The sequence below is a fragment of the Nyctibius grandis genome, chromosome 11 (genome assembly GCF_013368605.1).
Source record: "Nyctibius grandis isolate bNycGra1 chromosome 11, bNycGra1.pri, whole genome shotgun sequence".
Taxonomy (NCBI): domain Eukaryota; kingdom Metazoa; phylum Chordata; class Aves; order Nyctibiiformes; family Nyctibiidae; genus Nyctibius; species Nyctibius grandis.
The window spans coordinates 25664804-25685002 of NC_090668.1; the positions used below are offsets into that span (position 1 = coordinate 25664804).

Sequence of the window (20199 nt, forward strand, 5' to 3'; positions counted from 1 at the left end):
GTGAATTAAATCATAAGTATTTAGCTTATTAAAATGTAATGTAAATACACGGCATTTTTTTCCTTTGAAATGTTAAGATTGAACTAGTTTTGAGAAACATCAACATAAAATGACTAAAAAATTCGACCCAATTTGCTTTTTTTTATAATTTTAAGAATAGCTTATATTTAAAATTTAAAAGGTGAAAACATGAAGTCTGTAAACTAAAAACCTTTTAAATATAAGAATAGAAATAATTTTAAGTGTTTTATTGCTCTACTCCTGCACATTTGTCGTTTTAAAAAACATTTGTAAAACTTTGGGCCCATTACTGGAACACTTCCAGCTAGTACCATTGTGTAGTTTGTTCTCAGGTATTTTCCAATTCTGCTTTTGATCTGCCATGTCGTGTAATACTCGTTTTGAAAAAGAACAGTTAAATACTCTGAAATATTTTGCTTTCTTTTCTTTAGTCTTATGGAATGTTACAATTAAGAAGTCCATCTGAGTAGGCTTCTAGGAAGCTAGACAATTTAAACAAGTAACATTTGTTTCAGTCGAAGAGGACTAAATATGCAAAAAGACAGCTGATTTCAGCAGGATTTTTTTTTTAAGGCCTGAATCTGGGTAATCATAAAAATGTGTCTGAATTACAAGAACTGGGACAGAGCAGATAAACACCAAGAGACAGAAGTTTGATGAGATGCTGCTGGTGGTTTCTCTCTTCAGTTTTGTAAATCAGAAATAGAGCCTGAAATTCTCTACTCACATTTCCTTGACTTCAGCATTTAGGGCAAGTTAGAGTCTGATTTTTCTTCCCATGCAAGTGGAATTGCAATAAATGGAGATAGAACTGTGAATTTCTCAGCAGTCTTATTTTCACAACAGTTTCAGACTCATGTCAAGTTTCTGGAAATAATCCAGGAGAAGACATACTGAAGGGCTTAAATTATACTGCTGTGAGGCACAAATGTTTCCATTTATTTCACCGAAACAAAAACTTTGGATCTCTAGTATAGCTAAAAAAAAAGAAAGTAGATTCCATTGTTTAAAGATCGTTTAGCATTTTTGTCAGCTAGTGTAAGGAAAAATGAATTTGAAATTTCTAATCAGATTTACTCCCACACTCTAATGGATGAATACACTTCTGCAATATTTGGGATTCAAAGACTGTTTCTCTTTTCATTCAGCTGTTTTTAAATGATTGATCAATCTTTTTACCCAAATAGTTACTTTTATAATAAATAAAATTTGTCACCTTATATACCCTACTGTACATTTATCAAAGCTTCCTCTCGTGTGATGCATGAATCCTTTTTAAAAGCAGTTTCAGCTGAACAGTAGGTGTGCCAAGTGTGGTGAGAAAAGTTAGGTGTTATTTATTAGACCTGTCCCAAGCACTGGGAAGCACAAGGTGGCTGAATCTTAGACAGCTCATTTTCCTCCTTCCCCTTCAGATATCACCCCATGATTACTTAAACTGTCGTCCACCTCCCGCTCTGTATTGCTACTGCTTTTTTCAAAGGTGAGTTTGAAAGTGTTGTGGATTCCTTGTTGAGAGAAGACACGTTGAGATGAGCAAAATTTATTAAGAAAATGGCAGTTAAAGGGCATTAGGTCATGGCTGAGGCTGAAAAGGGAGGTGAAAGCAGGCCCTTTACCATTAATTCATACCCCCCTTATTTTAGTTCTTCTACAACTCTCCCTCCACTTCTCTCTGTATGAATTGGGAGCATTCCACTGAAGTTATTGCAGATACTCTACTGTAAAACTCACGTGAAGGAAGAAGGCCCTCAGTGTCCTTTCAGTGCCACTGAACTGAGAAATCAAAATTCTTAGTTTTTGCTTTGCCAGGTTGACCCTGCTGCAGACCAGCTCCACCAGCGGGGTGCCACGATGCGCTGATGCCTTGTGCAAATGAACAACCACGTCCTCAAGTGCTCTGGCTTTTGTCAACATCACTATTTTCAGGCATCCTTTGGAGTTTAACTTACCCAGATTGCAGGTGTAAATCAACTGAAGTAGTGGTTCTTGGAATCAAAACAGGAACTTTGGCTTCTGGCAAATGCAAATTTATCTGAAATGTTTCATGCAGTTGAGACCAAATGCTGTAGCACAAAATGTTAGTGATACATAAACCAGCTGTACATAACAAACCAGAAATGATGGCACAGGTGATAGCTGTACTGGAGCATGTAGACTATGATCACAGTGTGTGTAATTCATTTGGGTTGAATTTTGTTTAAACTGCAAGGAAAGGAATATGAAGCCTTTAATAAGCATTGTCAAATGACCAGCCACGCGAGTATGGAGCATTCAAAACGTATCAGGTGTGAGGATTAACGTGGTTCATAATGTCCATTGGAAGGTGAATGATTCACAAGGAGTGAATATTCCTTGCGTTAAATCCAATGGGATCATGTCCCTTGAAGATAATATATTGTGAATTAATATGTTTTATTAACATATCTAAGAAAAGCACACGTGGTAGTTGGTATAATGCTCTAGTATATCTGCAGAACCACAGCAACATGCCAGTTTTAACTTCTGTTCGATTGCTACTTGAGCTATTATTCCTTTCAAATAATTACTGATTTTCCAAGTGATATTTGCATGTTATTTTTCTGCCCAGATTTAGTTCTTAAACACAAATGTGTTTTCAAGAGGACGGTTTAGTGTAGGGAAATCAGCTGCTTTCTACGTTTGAAATTTAAATGGTTTGAAATTGTTAGGCAGCATTATTAGTGGCTTAAAATTGGTCCCCACCTGAGAGAACAAAATGAAGCCTTGAGACTAAAGTTTAAGTAACCAGAGCAAGCTTTTTCAAATTACTGTAGCTTAGTATCAGAGTGGCAAAAAAATCAATATCTTTTACGCTGATGTGGTTCTGCAGGTGCTTGGTACCATTGTGCTAACTGCAATATGTAAGTTTTACAAGAAATTACTAAAAATGAAACTGGTGATTTCCATTTCTCTGGATTTTATTATGTTCTGCTCTCCTGTGTGCAAAGTGTCGTTGCCACAGCACCTCAGAATGCTGATTACTTATGGTAATTGTCCTTGTAATTTGCCTGGAAAATCCACTATTACTATCTCCCAAAATGAAAGTACTGAAATACTGAGCAGATTTTAGTCAAACTACATTTTTCATAAGTTTCAGATGATTGGTCATGTGCAGATACATGTTGTAAGGATCTTGTTACTGGATCAGTCAAGATTTTATGCCAAACACTGAATTTCAGGCTTAACTTCCTTCTTGATTCAATGACAGCTATTGCAACTAGCGCCTCATTGTGTGGTTGTGTGTGTGTATATACACACTGATTAATTTAGAATGAGCTGAATTTAAAAATTACAGGGTTAGAGACTATAGTTACAGTGGTCATGTCATTTACTGCGGTCTTTTTGAATGTGAGCGTGCAATCAGTTGGAAGTCTGACCTCCAAATAGCTAATCCAAAGAGCTAATCTAAGCCAAGCTCAGACAGGCTGCCACTCATTCATCCTCTGCAACAAAGTGATCAGGTATCACTGAGACATCTCCTTAATGAAGTGGGTTTGTTGCCTTTTATCTGTGTGAGGGACAAAATGGACCAGGATTCTTGCTTAATGATGGTGTCATTTTTTTTTCAGTGTTTAAAAAAAATCCAGCAACACAGAAGACTCAAACACTATACTCAGTCTACATGTTTAAATTATAAAGGTCTGTAATATTTGGGTCTGTATTGAAAATCTCATGGCATAAAAACATGATGATGTTACATCAGTTCACTAATAAAAGTAAATTCATAAAGAAGATGCACTTAGTGCTATACCATGTTTAGGAGTTGAAATACTGTTATTACAGCTTTATTAATCCAAAAGTCTGATTTCTTTCAAATATGTACCAGGGGTTTTCTGAATACAGTTTTTTAGGGGCTTTACTTGTTTTCCAGGATATTCCCAATGCATCCGTGAGCACGTTCCCGATCTTGCTCTCCAACAGAACATGCAGATGGGAAGGCTGTGTGACATACTGGGTATGTTATGAGCTGTTGGTTGCCTATTTTTTAATTGTTATTTGTCCATGGTTGTGAGGAACACAGAATGACTGATGAGGACTTTCTTTTTGTATTGATGTTAAATATAGAGCACATATAAGCTCAGAAGTAATTTATCTGCTATGGCATTTGCTCCTGCCCATGTTATTCGTAAGAAAAACATGCTGATTCTTTCTGTGATAAGGTAAAGCAGCCTCATCCTGTGGCATGCTGAGCACCACCAACAATCAAAAGTGTTTAGTGTCCTACAAAATTAGGTAGCTAATTCTGCCAGTGCTCATTCAGGCTTAAACGGAGAGAAAGATGTGCTAGAAAAGAGCAAGCCTTACTTAAACCAAATTTTTAAAAAATTAGTAAATGAGGCAAAAGACATTAATTTAAAAGTTTGTCCTAGAATGACAGTCTGCTTTTAACCAAAGCAGTGAAGAATATTATTTGTCAGTTACCAACTTCATTGGCTCCCTGGAATGACATACTTTACATGATTCATGTATATTTCAGTATCATTATTATTTTATAAATGCCATTCAGTAAGTTTGTAACAAAAATACATTCGATCCAGAAATTTACAGTTGCCTAAAATAATAATGTAATTGCCTTTATATATTACCTAGGCACCAATATTGTTTTTACACAGTACAGTTCTATTTTTTGTCTCTAAAATGATAGTTAGAAACTTAAAGGGGCAAAGTCAACGCATTAAACAGGCATTCTTTCTCACTTTAAAACCTGTGAACATGAAAATCAGTCCTACTGTAAATTGGTATCTGTAAAATGTAAAATAGACCATGAGTAAGATACAAACTAGTTAAATATTAACTACATCAGCTGCTTTACCTGTGCCTGGCAGAGGAGCACTGATATTTACCGTATTGCTGTTCCTTTTCTTTAGAATACCAGAGGATTTCCTTGCTGGTTGTGACCTCCTATGAGTTAATCTGTCTCTGGAGCCCCACTGTGTCCAAAGGACACTTGTGTATCTCTTTATAGAGCAGTGCTGAGAGTAGTAAAATGTTGCAGCATTTTATTCAACAAATTCACTTGAGCTTGTCCATTTTTGACAGTGCAGCCCATTCAGCATTACAGCTGACATTGGCAAGTAGTCTTTTTGCACCCTAGCTGGGAAATTTTCAGGCTCATTTTGCAAGTCTGAGTAAATGCCTAAAAGCAACAGAGGATTGACGATTTTAAGTAATTTTTAATTATTTTTAAAAGTGATATGGTGATGAAGTGTATTATAGAAGGGCTCTGTCGGGGCTTCAGATATACGACTGATTGTGGGATGCTGTACTACTATAGTGCTTCAGTTGAGATTCTGGCTTTCTATTTTTAATGTGGGTTGTTTGCCTGCAGCAGTATGGCAAAACAAAGTGAGTGAATGGGGCATCTTATTCCTTTATAACGTTAGGCTCAGGCTTTCCTTAGTCCAACACTTGCTTTGCTTCGGGTTCATTCACGTGTGATAGCAGTTGTCCCTGGCACTTTCCAGGCTCTTGTTCCTGTGCCCAGTAAAGAGAATGAAAGACTTCCTACTGCTTTGAGCAGGAGTTGGATCAAAATCTAGGAGGGCTTTTTGGCAGCGTATTCTATTGATGTTGCAAGGCCTGTTAAGTCATTAGCTCAGCTATTAACATTAATATTCTAGAAGAGCAGAGTAGTAAAAATTTTCTAAAACAGCATATATTAAAGACTTCCACTTCCTCACCTCTAAGTGTTTGGGTATACGCTGTCTTTCAGCCCAAGTTGTTTTACAGGCAGAAAACCAGATTTTCACACCGTGGTATTTAACTAGCTGATCTGCACACTCACATGCTCAGCAATAGTTATTAATGGTATCATACCGTGAGCTTTTATGTGGACAGGACAAGAATAGGAACAGGCCATGCAAAATCCAGGCAGCGTATGAAATTGCAATTTCATCAGCTTTCTAAACTTAATAGCTCAGTTTTATAATTCGCCAAAGTTAATGGGATCTATTTTTAAAGCAGTGCACAATTCCCGTTGATGTTAATGTGAGTCGGGCATATAAATCCCCCCGCAACGCTTTCAAAATTCTGCCCCCAATATGTCCTGCAGATTGAATTCTGAAAACTAGCTTTGTCTTTGGGTTGCTGACCTGTCTTCAGAGAAATGCTGAAGCACAGAAAAAGCAGTTTAACCACTAAGATTTGGGAATTACAGATCTCATTTTTATTTCCAGTGCTCTTTTTGTTAGCAAACGATCAGGAATTACCAGATTGCTGTTCTGAATGGAGTCTACCTTTCTTCCTGTAACGAACATTGTGCCCCTTTGTTTTAGATGCCAACGTGGACGTCATCTACATCTGCCCCCTTCATCTGAGTGAGGAGTTACTGCAGTATTACAATAAACTCCTGGGTCTGCAGGCAGCTGTTAGATCTGGGAACCCCGAGGACATGGGTGACCTGCAGGACAGGTTCAAAATTCTCACCCCTGAAGCTATAAACAGCTTCCCTGTGAGTTTGTCTTCTAATTACTACAGCTTGAGGGATGCAGTAAAATTAAATTGGAAATTTTATAACTTGTAACGCTCTGGTACACATCAGTGAAATATTATTGCAAGTTTAAGGGCTTTACTGATTAGACTACTAGTTAGAGCATTGGAAATAAATATCCTGGTTTAGCTTTATAGACTTAGTTGAGATAGCCCTATATTGGCTATTTGTAGACCGCTGTCCCTTCTTACTATATGCTTGGGACTAGGAACTGGATAGATTTATATCTCTAAGCAAATCGTAGCAATAAACCATTCTTATTACTCAAACTTTATCTCTGGCTAGCCCAGCATTCAATCATTCATGTGTTTGTAGTGTTTCTTGTGATTAAATCCAATACAGAACTTTTTAACTTAAGGTTAGGTAATACAGAAATATTGGTTCCAAACCTGTCAAGTCAGTTTTAAATCCATGTGCTAAAACATGGTCTAAAAAGAGACTTTAATTAATGTACACTACACACAGTGTTTCAGAAAATACTGCAGGGTAGTGAAGACTCTTTACAGTTGGAGAATAATTTTATATTGTAAATATTAAGTCCACGCTGTCTTAGCTGAGATGTGATTTTTATGAAACTTTGTGGTATGTTTATATCTCTAGTGTCTATGCTTGAAACCCTGCTCCTGGTTTTGATACATATTAATAACCCTCTTTAGTTATTTTGTTGAACAAGTATTTGTTATCCCATATACTGATCGAAACTGATGGCTTCAGAAGGTAAAGCAGCTTTTTATATTTTATAAAGGTGTTGGTTTTCAGCTGTAGTTCTACAGGAGCGTACTGTTCAGCAAAATACTTGCGTGTATATATATATATATATAAATATATGTTGAAAATAGTCTGAAAACACCTATGGGAGAGAAGTGCTTAGCTCCTCTGCTGTATAGGGACCCCCATACAGAGTCAGAGCTGTCTGAATTATTTAGATATGAATATGTTCCCTTTTCTAGAAGTTGGAGAAAAGCATCAAGATGATATTTGTGTTTTTAGGAGCTGGCTTTTCTTTACTATTTCCCTTTTATCTCAATACTGGAAACTTGGAAGAATCCCAGCTGCCTGTGCTGGGCCTGCACCTTGTAAAGTAAAATTATTGGGCTGATAAATCCTTGATAAATACCAGTGATATATTTTTTTTTTCTTTTTAAATTGCACTTTGACAATTGTAGCTGTTTTTTTGCTGGATAGTGGGTTATTTTTCCAGTACTAACTACCAAATATTGGAAGCTTTAAGAAGCCTTCTACATAAAGCATGCTAAAAATATAATCTGAAACACATTATATTATGGATAAAAGATGTGCTGCTAAACACGGACAGGCTGACCAGGAATGGAGAGTGGCATTCATGGCTGATTTTGGTCATGGTGTCCTTTACTGTCTATTAACTAATGTGTCCAAGAAATGTATGTTTTGTGCAGAAAAGAATCTATACTCATAACTGATCCTAGTCATCCAGTGGCTTCAGTGACCATGGATCTAGCTGTCATTTTGTCTGTGTAAGGGTTAGAGCTTCATAGGTTCTTTTTAAGGATCTTTATTCTGGGTTATTTAATAAAAAACTTTTGTTGTACCTAATGTATCTAAATTTATTCCTAATATATGAAAGTCTGGCTTGAAGGCCCCCGTAGCAGGCTCCTTTGAGTAATTCTATAAGCACAAATCAACCTTGCCCAGTTTCATAGCTATTTTGATAGAACTGAATGGAAGGAAAAATCTGTGGAAAAGACACCCTGTGCTCCTTGGCGTCTGCAGAGGAGAGGTGGGGAGAGACTGTGAGAAAGGGGTGTCCATATACCGTTGTCCTTAGGCATTTGCTAGCTCTTAGAATGACCTCTGGTGACTCAGTGCATCCAGGTGCAATGTGAAACACTTCCAATGAAGGGTTACACTACCCTGATTCTCTGCTAGCAGCATATCGAAACAGCGTAGTGGTAGCTTTGCTCATCATGGTGAGGCTGCTGCCAAGGTGAGCTTCTCTGATCTTGAGAAGTTTAAAACAAACAAACAAAAAATTCAACAGGCTTGAGAACGAAGAAGTAGCCCTTTGGTTAACCTCCTAACCACTGTTCTGTGTAGCTCTGCTGGAGTGCTGAGGATTCCTCAGTTCTGCTTTTACCTGCTTTCACTCGCACCACTATAGATCATGGCAGCTATACCACTCAAAGCAGGAATGAACTAGATTTTACAGCCTGTTTCCTGCACTCCTTAATTAACTGTAAAATCCATTATTGAGAGACACAAAGCAAATCTCGTCCCTACATCACCACTCGTGGCCCCAGGGAGCAAGTGACCGGGGCTGGAAATTGATCCTGTTCTCTACGTGGCAGAGCTCTGCCACGAGACCCACCGAACGGGCCATCTCCCTGCTTTCATACCAGTGCTCAAGAGAAAGGAAACAAATGAATTGGAACATTAAGAGTCTCTGGTTTCAAACTGATGGAAGGAAAAAGACTCCAGGAAACTTGTTTGTTGTTCTTTTTGCCCTTGTACTTCTGTGACTCCCTTTTTCCTACTGGCACTTTGAAGAGTATCTCATTTCTCTGCTTTATCTCCTCACTCTCCTTGCAGTATGTCAGACTCTTTACAGAGAGACTTGGGCACTTCTAGGAGCTGTGTGTTTGGTATGAGAAAGCACTGAGGAATTGACAAAAGGGGATTCCTTTTGTCCACTTCCAGGGGCTCCCCCATCTCCTTGTCCACCATCATCCCCATCCAAGTAGTGGAATCAGGATTTACGCTTCAGTCCCTGTGAAGGAGCATCCAGGACTTGGAAGGAAAATATTCTGGGTTCTTCAGTCCTGGAAATCCCTGGCAAACCCAGCATTTATGCTATCCTGAAAAGGAATGCTTTTCTGACTAGGGCCTAAATTAGATGAAATCTCAATGTGAAGATGATTTTCTTCTTGTTATGATTTGTTTATGGCAATGTATTGCAGTTGATGTCTCTTGGGCTATTTCTGCATGATGTCCATCCCTGTCTGTCTCAACCTCAGTGTACCTCTATCAATACATTTGGAAAGATAATTGGGTTATCTGCAGGCCATGCATACGATATGTTGTAGCAAATATTTTTGAGGTTTCACCTGCCATGACTAATATTCTTAGCTTAAATTTAGAGGTTATAGCATCCATCATGAACGGCAACAAATCTTTTTTAGAAGAAATGAAAAATTCCTTCCAAAAAGTTGAAACCCTTGTAATTTAAACAACAATACTGCCTTCTCCTTGAGCACTCTGCGGTTGCGTTTACAGTAGCTATCAGAACTACTGTGTAATGGAAATGGATATCCCCAGTAATTTAATGTGATCAGGGAAAGCTTTTGTAAATCAAAGTGTTTTATTCTCAGTGAATTGCATAAAATGCTGCTGAACTGTATGGTGAAATACATTCCCTGCTATAGGGGTTTTTCTTCATTTTTGTATTGATTTTTAGGAGCTTTAGAGTTAAACCATGCCAGAAGTGTTGCTGAGATGAATCACTATTATCCAAAGGCCACCAGCCTCTCTGCTGACTGACAGAAGGATAATTCCGCGTGGATCAAATAAATACAGATGTGTAGTAATTAGTTCTATTCCCAGTGAGCCCATTTCCAACACACTAAAGACGTGCACGATTATGGAGCCTCACCCCAACAGCTTTTATCAATTTAAACTGCTAAGCTACAGGATAGGTCATAACCCAGCCTGCTATTAATAATGTATTTATTGTGTGCAACATTATAAATTAGGTTCATGGAATAGAAAAGAACACCTTTTAACAAGAATAATGTTATCTTTATACAGAAGCATCACATGTGCCTAGCCACGCAGCTCAAGTACAGTCCCAAGACAATCAAAAGAATAAAAATTCTTATCCAGAGCAGAGATGCCTACGTTGTTGGAGGGGTTCCCCACAAAGATGATTTAGCAGTGGCTGACATGCTAAACGTGCCTATACTAGGCTCAGCGCCAGAAGTGGCTCAGCTCTATAGTAGCAAGTCTGGAAGTAAACGAATTTTTGCCAGTGCTTGTGTGCCAACCCCTCCTGGAGAATCCGACATCTACGACAACGAAGAGGTAAGCAGGATGGGGGCTGGGAAGGGGCAACGTGCAGGTGCCTGTTTGCACTTGATACGATGCAAACTTTGTCCAACTGCGGTGACTGTATTGATTAACCCTAATTGGATTTGATTATATCATGTATGAGGGTGTGTTGTTCTTGGCTCTATCTGACCAATGAAGGGCAATTTGTATCCTAGTCAGGAAATAATACAGTTGTTCTGATATTCTTTCTTGAGAATATATAAAGGTGTTTGGTCCAGTTACTTCAAACTTGTGTTGCTGCTGCATGGATGAAGTCCTGGCCTCAGTGAGATTAATAGGAGTTTTACCAATGATACAAAATAGAACTGGGATTTCTGGGAAAGTATTTGAGAAAGGAAAAATTCCTTCCACTTAGGAAGCCAGCCTATTCAAATTGAAGTTCACTGAGCATATCTGCAAACGGAGTTTTACCTTGTACCTGGCTTATTATTGCTGAATTCGCCCATCTTGTTAGCGTAGCCAGCAAGAAAAGGAAAAAATATTTCTAAACTAAAATTACAAGGCACAAGAGCTTTCTGTCCTGTGTTCAGTTTACATATGTTTATTTTGCATTCAGTGCCTCAGTATTTCATTCTGTAAGCTGAGTTTGCAATTTGCAATGATATGTCTAAGTATGATCCATACTGATTTTTTAAAAGTATGTTTATGGCAGTGCGACATCTCATACAGGAAAATGATCAGTGCCACGGCTTGTAGGTGTTCCTACTTCTTAGAGGGGCTTTTCACATTGCTTTGCTGTTTATTAATCACCTTTAACACTGAAAACCATCTAAGCTACACAAATACATTGCAACTTCTATAGCAGATGAATATGTGATCAATGATCTGAACAACAACGGTTTGATTTATTGTTAAATAATTTATGTGAATAATACTTTTGATTCATACTACAGTGTTATGGAAGTTCTCCTGTTGTTTGCTTGTATGAAATAGTGACATTTTAGGTTAAATAATCAAAGCAAGGTGACGCTATGTTGAAGCACAATTCAATTTTCACTTAAAGATAGCCCATAATTCTTTGATTGGTGTGGTCCTTACAATATTATTGATACTTTTCATCACTGTAGGGGAGTCACCAAGAAAAACACATTAATGTGATTCTCAAAAGCCACAAATAGCATCTGGAACACGCATGTAATTGTATTTTAGGTCAACATTAAAAAAAAGAAACAAAAGTCCCCAAAATTACTATGTAAAACTGTAGAAGGCTCTAGCCAGTGCAACGAGATCTGATAATACTTTTACCAGGTTCAAAGGCATTTGCAGTTTCTAGGAAGCTAATTGCATCCTACACCAGCTGGGCAAAAGGCATTTTAAAGCTATTGAAATCTGTGTACATACACAAATAAATAATTAGCATTTTTATAAAGCCTGCCTGGTAACTCCTTCGTACATTTATAACCATATAATGTACTCTGCAGTCAGAGAATTTCACAGATGTTTTGGCTGGTGTTAGAATCTGGCATAATTGTTTCTCAGATTTTGCAAAGAGTGTAGTCCATCCCGTGTTGTTCCCTGTGACAAACATCTATTGAGCAGTACTGATGATCCAAAACCTAAGGTCCTCATCAGACAAAAGAGCCTGGCCAGGCTCCTTCTCTCTGCAGGATACAGCTACACCGACCACCAAAGGTGCTGTTTGGTAGTCTGCCCAAGTGGACTCGAGTACAGGATGAAGGCCACAGATTCTTCATCAAAAAACGTCCAAGGTTGCTTTTGCTACGTATCAAAGATAACTGTAACAACACAAGCATCTCTGAGAAAAAGAAAACTTATAGAAAATAAATTTCAAGTCCAAATATTTGAGAACTGAAAGTCTAAATTGAGGAACAATTTAATATTGTTATAGTGCAAAATATCTTTGTGTCGTTGCTCCACAGATGATCCGTGTTCTCAGCCAGCTGATCATTGACAACATGGAAGTGTGGCGGTGGTTGTTCAAAGTGAACGATGAATCTGGAGGGAATGGCACTGCCTATTGTGACATTATTTCCCATTTGAAATGCTACCCCTGGGTTCAGAAGGAACGTCAGAGATACAGCCCTGAGACATGGAGTAGGAGGTGGGCACACGTGAGTAACAAAGGAGCAGGGTGTCTTGTTTGTTGTCATGGCTTCTTAATAGTCTGCTGGGGTTCTTCTTCACAGTAAATCTTCTCTCTGAGCTTTTATTTTAAGACATTGGTAAGAGTTGATATTGCACAGTCCAGACTAGCTTGTACAAAGCAATAGGTAACAGCAATTCAAATGAAACACTTAAGTATTCCAAAATATAAATGAATACGTGACATCCAACTGTGGAGTAAGTTGGGTGTCATAACACTTCATTCATATGCAACAATGTGCAAATTTTACACAGTGTTTTTTATCCAAAGTGAGGACATATACAAATGAAAGCATATAGGTGGCAGAGTCTTATATCTACATAGAAACTTGGAATTATTGGAATGAAAGTGTTGGCCTAATTCAGTTGAACACTAATCAATTTGAAACCACATAAAATCAATTTGAAACCACATAAAATCTGATTACTTTTTAATCTGGCTTTCTAAGGTTTATTTTTTCTGTATTTTTTCCTCACTAATAACTTTTAAACTCGTTAGCTATTTTTGGCTGTATAAGACAGAACACTTGAGGTCTCGGAGATCATTAGAGTCCTGCACGTTTCATTACGGTGGGTGTTTAGGTAAGGAGAGAGATCTTGTAAATACTTAACTGAGGGAAACAGTATAGCATGAACTCATGCACTAGTAGATTCCTAAGAATCCACGTGATGGAGAGAGGCCATAAGATGATACATTTCAACTGCAGAAAAATCCATATGAAACTAGACTTCATTAGTTCTGGCATTCCGAGAACTATTTGTAGTTTAAATATTCATTGGTATTTAAATGTGTTAATTCCAATAAGCATTTGATATTTCTGTATATTGTGCCAAATTCATTCCTAATGTAATGGTTTTAAAGCCAGAAGGAATGTATCCAGAAAGAATTGTTTAATTTACATAAACTACTCATTATAGCTCTTTTGATTTTTTTAATTCAATCAAAACTGTTTTGAAATTTTTGTGAGATTGAATTATATTGTATATTAAAATTTCAAATTGTGCTGATTACAGTTCTGTCGCTTTTGACAACTACGAAATAATTCCACGTTATAAAATAGAGCTGATAGTGTAAAGCTGAAGGGCTAATTGCTCTGATGTGCTAAAGATCCCTCATTCTGCGCAAGCCAAGCAGCATGCAGCAGAGCACTGGAGATGCATCACCTGGCCACTGGGCTCTCTGGGACACAAAGCTGACACTAGATCCAGATCCTGCTCCTGCCAAGTGGGGATGGTGAATCCATGATTCACCAAGTCAAGTTCTTTGCTGGTGTAAATTCCCTAGATAAGTGGTATGACCTAGTGTTAGTATAAGTGTTCCTGTTCATGTACCTTTTTAATTCTTTTATGGCTAAGTGACTCTGGAGCGAGTCTAGAGGAGGGCGACCAAGCTGGTGAAGGGTCTGGAGGGTCTGACCTCCGAGGAACGGCTGAGGGAGCTGGGGGTGTTTAGCGTGGAGAAGAGGAGGCTCAGAGGTGACCTTAGTGCAGTCTACAACTACCTGAAGGGAGGTTGTAGCGGGGTGGGAGTCGGCCTCTTCTCCCAGGCAACCAGCGCTAGGACAAGAGGACACAGCCTCAAGCTTGGCCAGGGGAGGTTCAGGTTGGCCATTAGGAAGCATTTCTTCTCAGCAAGGGTCATTAGCCATTGGAAGGGGCTGCCCAGGGAGGTGGTGGAGTCACCATCTCTGGAGGTGTTTAAGAAAAGCCTGGACATGGCACTTAGTGCCCTGGTCTAGTTGCCATGGTGGTGTCAGGGCAACGGTTGGACTCGATGATCCCAGAGGGCTCTTCCAACCTCATTGATTCTGTGATTCTGTGAACTGGCTTTCTCTGGTTTCCCTTTTATTCTGCATTTACATTGAGCTTTGATGCAGCCAGGAATCCACCCTTAGAAGCCCTTAAACATAAACATTTGTTGGAAGTTTCAAAATATACACGGAATAATGTATTTGATCTGATTTCCTGGAGTCAGCAGGAAAGCTTCCATAAACCCAGACCAGTACTAAAGTGGGCTTTGGCGAAGCGTGAAACTCTCTGCCATTTTGAACATCTTGTTTGAATACGTGTGTTCAAATGTTTCTGCCTTCTGAGTTTAGCCCTCTTTTGTAGAACGGGAGACCTTTTTTATATATAATGAATTGCAGTCTCCACTGAGTATTACCATCGAGAGCAGAGGATTAAAATCATCCTTTGTTAAGGAATACCATTGTAATGATACACATTTAAACATCAAAGCATTAGTTTATGAGCACAGGCATGCTTTAATGTCCTGTTACAGCGTGTGGACCTGTTTCTTTTGATAATGAAGACATTGTGTCACCGGCATAGGCTGCCACATACAAAACGTATGCTGGCAGGTTATTAAAAAATTCAGCTTCTTGATGAAAGACTATCCTGCAGGCTAAGAGTACAGTGAAAAGACTCTCCATTCTGGTAGAATTATTAGAAATGAGAATATGACTGTAAGCACTAAATTATGTTAATACTTACAAATAGCATCATTTGCATAGCAGTTTAAGCCACGATACCCAGATTTTCCTCGTTGGTATGTAGTCGGCAACAGATTAGAAATAATGTAGTTTGTGAGTTTGAAGTGTGTAAAAATCTATTCCATCTAAAAATGAGACTGATTTTAGAGTCCTCATTTCAAACGTAATGTGGGGCAAACAGAAATGCAGGGCAGGATTATCGATGTATTTTCCCTTGTTAACTTAATGCAGCATCTGAGTTATCTGAACAATTATCCTGCAACGATGCTGAATGTCTCCGTAAGGCCTTCATCCTACTGTGCACTGCTGAAGTCTGTCAGCATATAAAAAATGTCATCCTGAGGCCCAGATTCTAACGATATTCAATATCAAGAGAACTGCTGCCTCCACAAGTGCACGTTTGACAATCGTGAGGCCGTTTGTGGAGACATTGTGAAAAAGAATATCAGGATCTGGCCCCAGTTACGTGCAAAAAGATCAGTAAGTACCAAGACACCTTAGCAGTTCAGTTGTATCTTGCAATGTGAATGACTCTTGGAGGGAGCAAATAAGTTCATAGATTTTTAACTGTTTAACATAGGCATGTGAGGCATGTGTGCTGCGTGAAATCATTTCTATCATCATTTTCCAACCTATTTTCTGTACCAATTCAAGCTTCAGTTAGTCCGTGCATAGCAAAAACTGTTTCTGCTACTACTAGAGTAAGTGGAAAAACAATAGGACAATTGCATGAGGGCCTGTTTGGAATATCTAGAGCAAGATATCCATAATACTTATTAATATATGGTGTTCCAAAGTATGCTGAGAAGCTGGGTATCTCGCTCCTGTTGAAAGTCAGCACTTCAGTTTTTGGAAAATCTCGCCTCTACTTACATGGACCCTTGCTGGGAGACTGTATAAATTCATGGAAGAGAAAACTATTATCACTGACATGCCCTCTGGCTTAGAGGGATTCTGAGCTGCAAATTGTTGGAGGCTGGGAGAGTATCTGGGGAATGGATATGCTTGCTCTGCTTTCCACCTTTCCCGAGAACCACTTGTGACCACTGTCAGAGACAAGATTTGGGGCTAAGCAGACCTGATACAGCCACACTTTCATCACCCTGAAGAAAGATGCTCGGATGCCCACTCAGAATTCGAGTTGAAGATTAGTGGAAAAGTGGTCTCCAAATTTGGTGCCTTTGGTTTGGTTTTGACAGACACCAGGCTGTCAAAGTTTGCGATGCCTCCTGGTCTCTGACTCCGAATCTTGGGACTCAAACTGCCACCTCAAGCTCTCCAAATGCTTGCAGTCCTCTTCCCTTTTTTTAGAGGAAAGATAACATCACCTTCCTGTCAGCATTGCCTTTTTTCTTCTAACAGTCCTCCTTTCACATAAAATACTACAGGACTATGCAGAGATCGTGCCCTCTCGTTTAACTACAGAAATCTAAATAGTATCTAAATCAGCAGATTAAATTACTAGTCAAATTAATTTTAGAATTATCTTTTATTACACTGCAACTCTTCATTAACCACCAGGACCAGCACCATGATGTGAGTTTACCTAGCAGCAATCCTAAAGATAACGAAGATCAGGCTGAAGACAAGGAAAGGGCTAAGTGTGGGGATAAAGAGCTGAAAATACAAGAATATAGAACAAGACACAAAAACAAACAACAAATGTTCTCTCAATAAGCCATAATAATTGGCCATAGCTACACAACCATTTCAAAGCTCTCCATTAAATATCTGTTGTAGAAGAAAAAAGCTATTTAATGCGTTTGGGCAGCCTACTATTTTAAACGTTAGTGTTTGAATCTTACTGCCTCCAGTTGTGTCACCGTTTCTTTTCCTTCTAGACTATATCTTGGTTAATTCACTAAAATACGTAAGAGGAAATCAAAACCTCTTCAAAAGGTGATAAATCCAGAAAATCCATCTTTAGGTCTGAGCTGCATAAAGGGATATTCAGGCACTGGTTGCAGGATTTTGCACTGATTGCTATTGGAAAATGACAGTTTCAAAGGCCAAGATAAAATGCTGGCTGTTCCTTTAAATTTTTTTTGTCAACTTTCAAATGTCCTGTAATAAGTAATTAGATAAACTTTGTGATTATCTGAAAATCAGGAATAGTGGTGAACAGATTCTTTACTGGTTGAATGAATTGCATTCACTGTAAGAAACCTGAAGCTTAGGTATCACCTAAGTTTCTTTACTGAAGGAAGGAATTCAGAGTAAAGAACGTGTTTATAAATAGGTCAAAAGAAACCCAACCATAATACTGATGAAAATGGATTTAGGAACGTGGCATTGCCAGCACACTATTGTCCTGACCATCTTTGAACACTGCTTTTTTCCTTTCTGCCACCCACTCTCACTGTCACCGCTCCCATCACCTTTTGTAACGCCACCAGCTTTCTTCTAGGGCAACGCTACAAATATTCCTGAAACCAGAACAACTCCCGAGCGATTGAATTGATCTCAGTCCAACACCTAACGTCTACCGAGGGGGTTCTTAGGCAAGTTGTCTTTGCTGCTGCGGTTATTGTGCACATGCAGTTGTAGATGTGGTATTTTTTTCAGGCTGAAGAGGGCCAGAAACCCTCACAGACAGATGGAAGATGCATTTACAGCATTTTGACAGGCTTTTAAAATTTTTTCTAACTGATATGATGGAAAAAAGAAAGAATGCAAAGACTTAAGAAACAAATGGATTATCTCTAAAGCAATACAGCTGCAGGTTGGTTCCTAGCACAGGCAGTGCTCTGTCAGCAATATATGTTAAATAGTTTAAATATTCACTGTACCTGCAGACAGTCCGTAGTGCTCTTATTCAGTTTATTAACACACCTGTGTATCTGCCATGGTGATGTTTCAGATGATTCTCAAATCTTAAGTAAAATAAAGCATGATAATTGTATCCCGTGGTTAAATTAAAGCCATGATATCCCTTCCTAAGACTGGCAATAATCAGATATGCAAGCTGTTGGTTTGTGTGTCCTATTGATTTAATATGCTCCTAATCAGTACATAAAGCTATAGGCCTGCAGTGTTAATTTTTCATATGCTTACAAAGTACCCTTTGATTTTCTGTCACGCGTTAATTACAGCGTTTTGCCATTAAATAGGAAGCTTTGTGTAAACTAATTACTAGGTAATCATTGTCTACCGCAAGCGTGCTGTTTGTACCTTTTATTTTATTCTAAAAATGCACAGATCTCGCAGTCTGGAACCACTATACCTTCCAGCCATTAGCTCTCACTAATTCATAGCATTATTGTGTTAAGATTGTAGGAGTTGTAATTGTTGTGGTATCAGTGCTGTTAATTACCGGAGTAAACAGTTGAAATGGTGCCAAGGTCTATTGTACAAGGCAGAGGAAAGGAGGTTTAAATGTTACTTCCACCATCTGGGGACTGGAGTAGAGGCAAATGCTAGAAAACAGCAGTGAGGCAATATCAGAACTTCAGCTCCAGGGTTTTAGGCCATATGGATCCCGAATATTTTGAATCAATTGAATTTAAGTGCCAGTTTGTAGCAATAACAGTGTGGAAGGCGAGGAGAAAGCAAGAGCACTAAAGAAATCTGAAATCCGTTAATGTTACCCCAGCCAATAAAAAGCCTGCTTGGATTATTTTAAAAACGTTTATTTTGCTAAAATCCAAAAAGTAGCACAAAGGCAAGTCTAAGAATAAAAGAAGTTTAACTGTGTGCTGCTTGTGGAACGCAGTGCAGGTTTTGTCTGACGATTCCTTTAGCGTTACAGCTCAGTAATTTAGATAAAATTCCTGGGAAGTGACTGTGGATTATCTCTATGACGTCTTTTTTCTTTTTGAAATCACACTTTTGGAATTCGTTAGAATCCTTTCTTTAGAGATACAAGCCAGAAAGGAGGACAAGTGAAGGAAAGTGAACAAAATTTAGATTGAAACAGAGAAAAATAAATTAATTAGGAAAATATTATTAATCTGAAGGCATCCAAATTGTTTGTGCATTTGCAGAGATCTAATTAAAATACAGAAAAGATGCATTCAAATATGACTTATTTTATAATTACATCCCAATGTCCTCAACTTACTTGAAATAAACATCTGATTTTTTTTTAGAGAGCTTTCTGAAAATTATGACAATTATGTTTTCTTTACTCTGAAGGCAGATGAGGGGAACCTTGAAAAACGAAAGCTGCAACCTTGCACAAACCATGTTTTTGTGCAGAAAATAGCACAAAAAAATAGTATTTTTTTGGAGTAAGAAAGCAAACTATTAAATAAAATTGACCTAAACATGCAGAATTATTTGACAAGCTCATAGAGCTTTCAAGATCCTCTTTCTGTCTGCTTTTCGGTAGCACAGGCTGTAGTGATTTTATATTTGATTTCCCTGCATATATTGTTTTTCCGAGATGCCATCTCCAAAAAGGGATCTCGCAGCATATTGCTGTTGCCAGTTTCGGAGCGTTGAGAGGCAATAGAAAGGATCTCTCTTTCTAAACAATCCTGGTTTATTTATTTTTTTATTGGTCTGTTAGCAGATGTTGAAGTAGTTCAGGGCACAATGTAAGCATGTGCTTTTCAATGGGGATATGGTAAGTAGCAAATATACAATGAAAGGAGCAGTTGGGAGGGGTTTTTTGGATGAGGCCAGTGGGTTTAGTGGGTTGGGTTTTTTTTTGTGTGTGTGTATGTAGTTGAATTTAGAATTAAAAGAAGTGCTTGATCTTTATATATTGAAATCCTCAGCGTGCAGAGCGACAGCATGAGCCAGAAGAGAAAACCATGGCCCCATGTGGTGTGAAAAAAAGGAACAGCAGTTTAAGTGCTGGAAAGTTGAACGAGAACTAACCTTCTTGTTCTCGTCGTCAAGGAAAGTGGCTGTTTTGTGCTTTTGTATTGAAGCGTAGCATATGTGCCTCCGTTTGACAAAAAGCCTCTTGAGTCAAAGCAACCCTAGTCCTGCGTGCTGATCCAAAGCGGAGGCCGTGATAATGAGGGCCGGGCTCTCAGGAAGCGC

General features: G+C 38.5%; 1 protein-coding gene across 1 annotated transcript in view; it reads left to right on the top strand.

Annotated features, from left to right (window-relative positions):
- The window catches only part of IQCH (IQ motif containing H), a 65843-nt gene that overhangs the window by 22367 nt on the left and 23277 nt on the right, over nucleotides 1-20199 (top strand). Inside the window, exons 11-14 of the mRNA XM_068410569.1 lie at nucleotides 3914-3997; nucleotides 6318-6493; nucleotides 10313-10585; nucleotides 12493-12684. Of these exons, the coding sequence (XP_068266670.1) occupies nucleotides 3914-3997; nucleotides 6318-6493; nucleotides 10313-10585; nucleotides 12493-12684 (725 nt within the window). The remainder of the gene's footprint in view (nucleotides 1-3913; nucleotides 3998-6317; nucleotides 6494-10312; nucleotides 10586-12492; nucleotides 12685-20199) is intronic.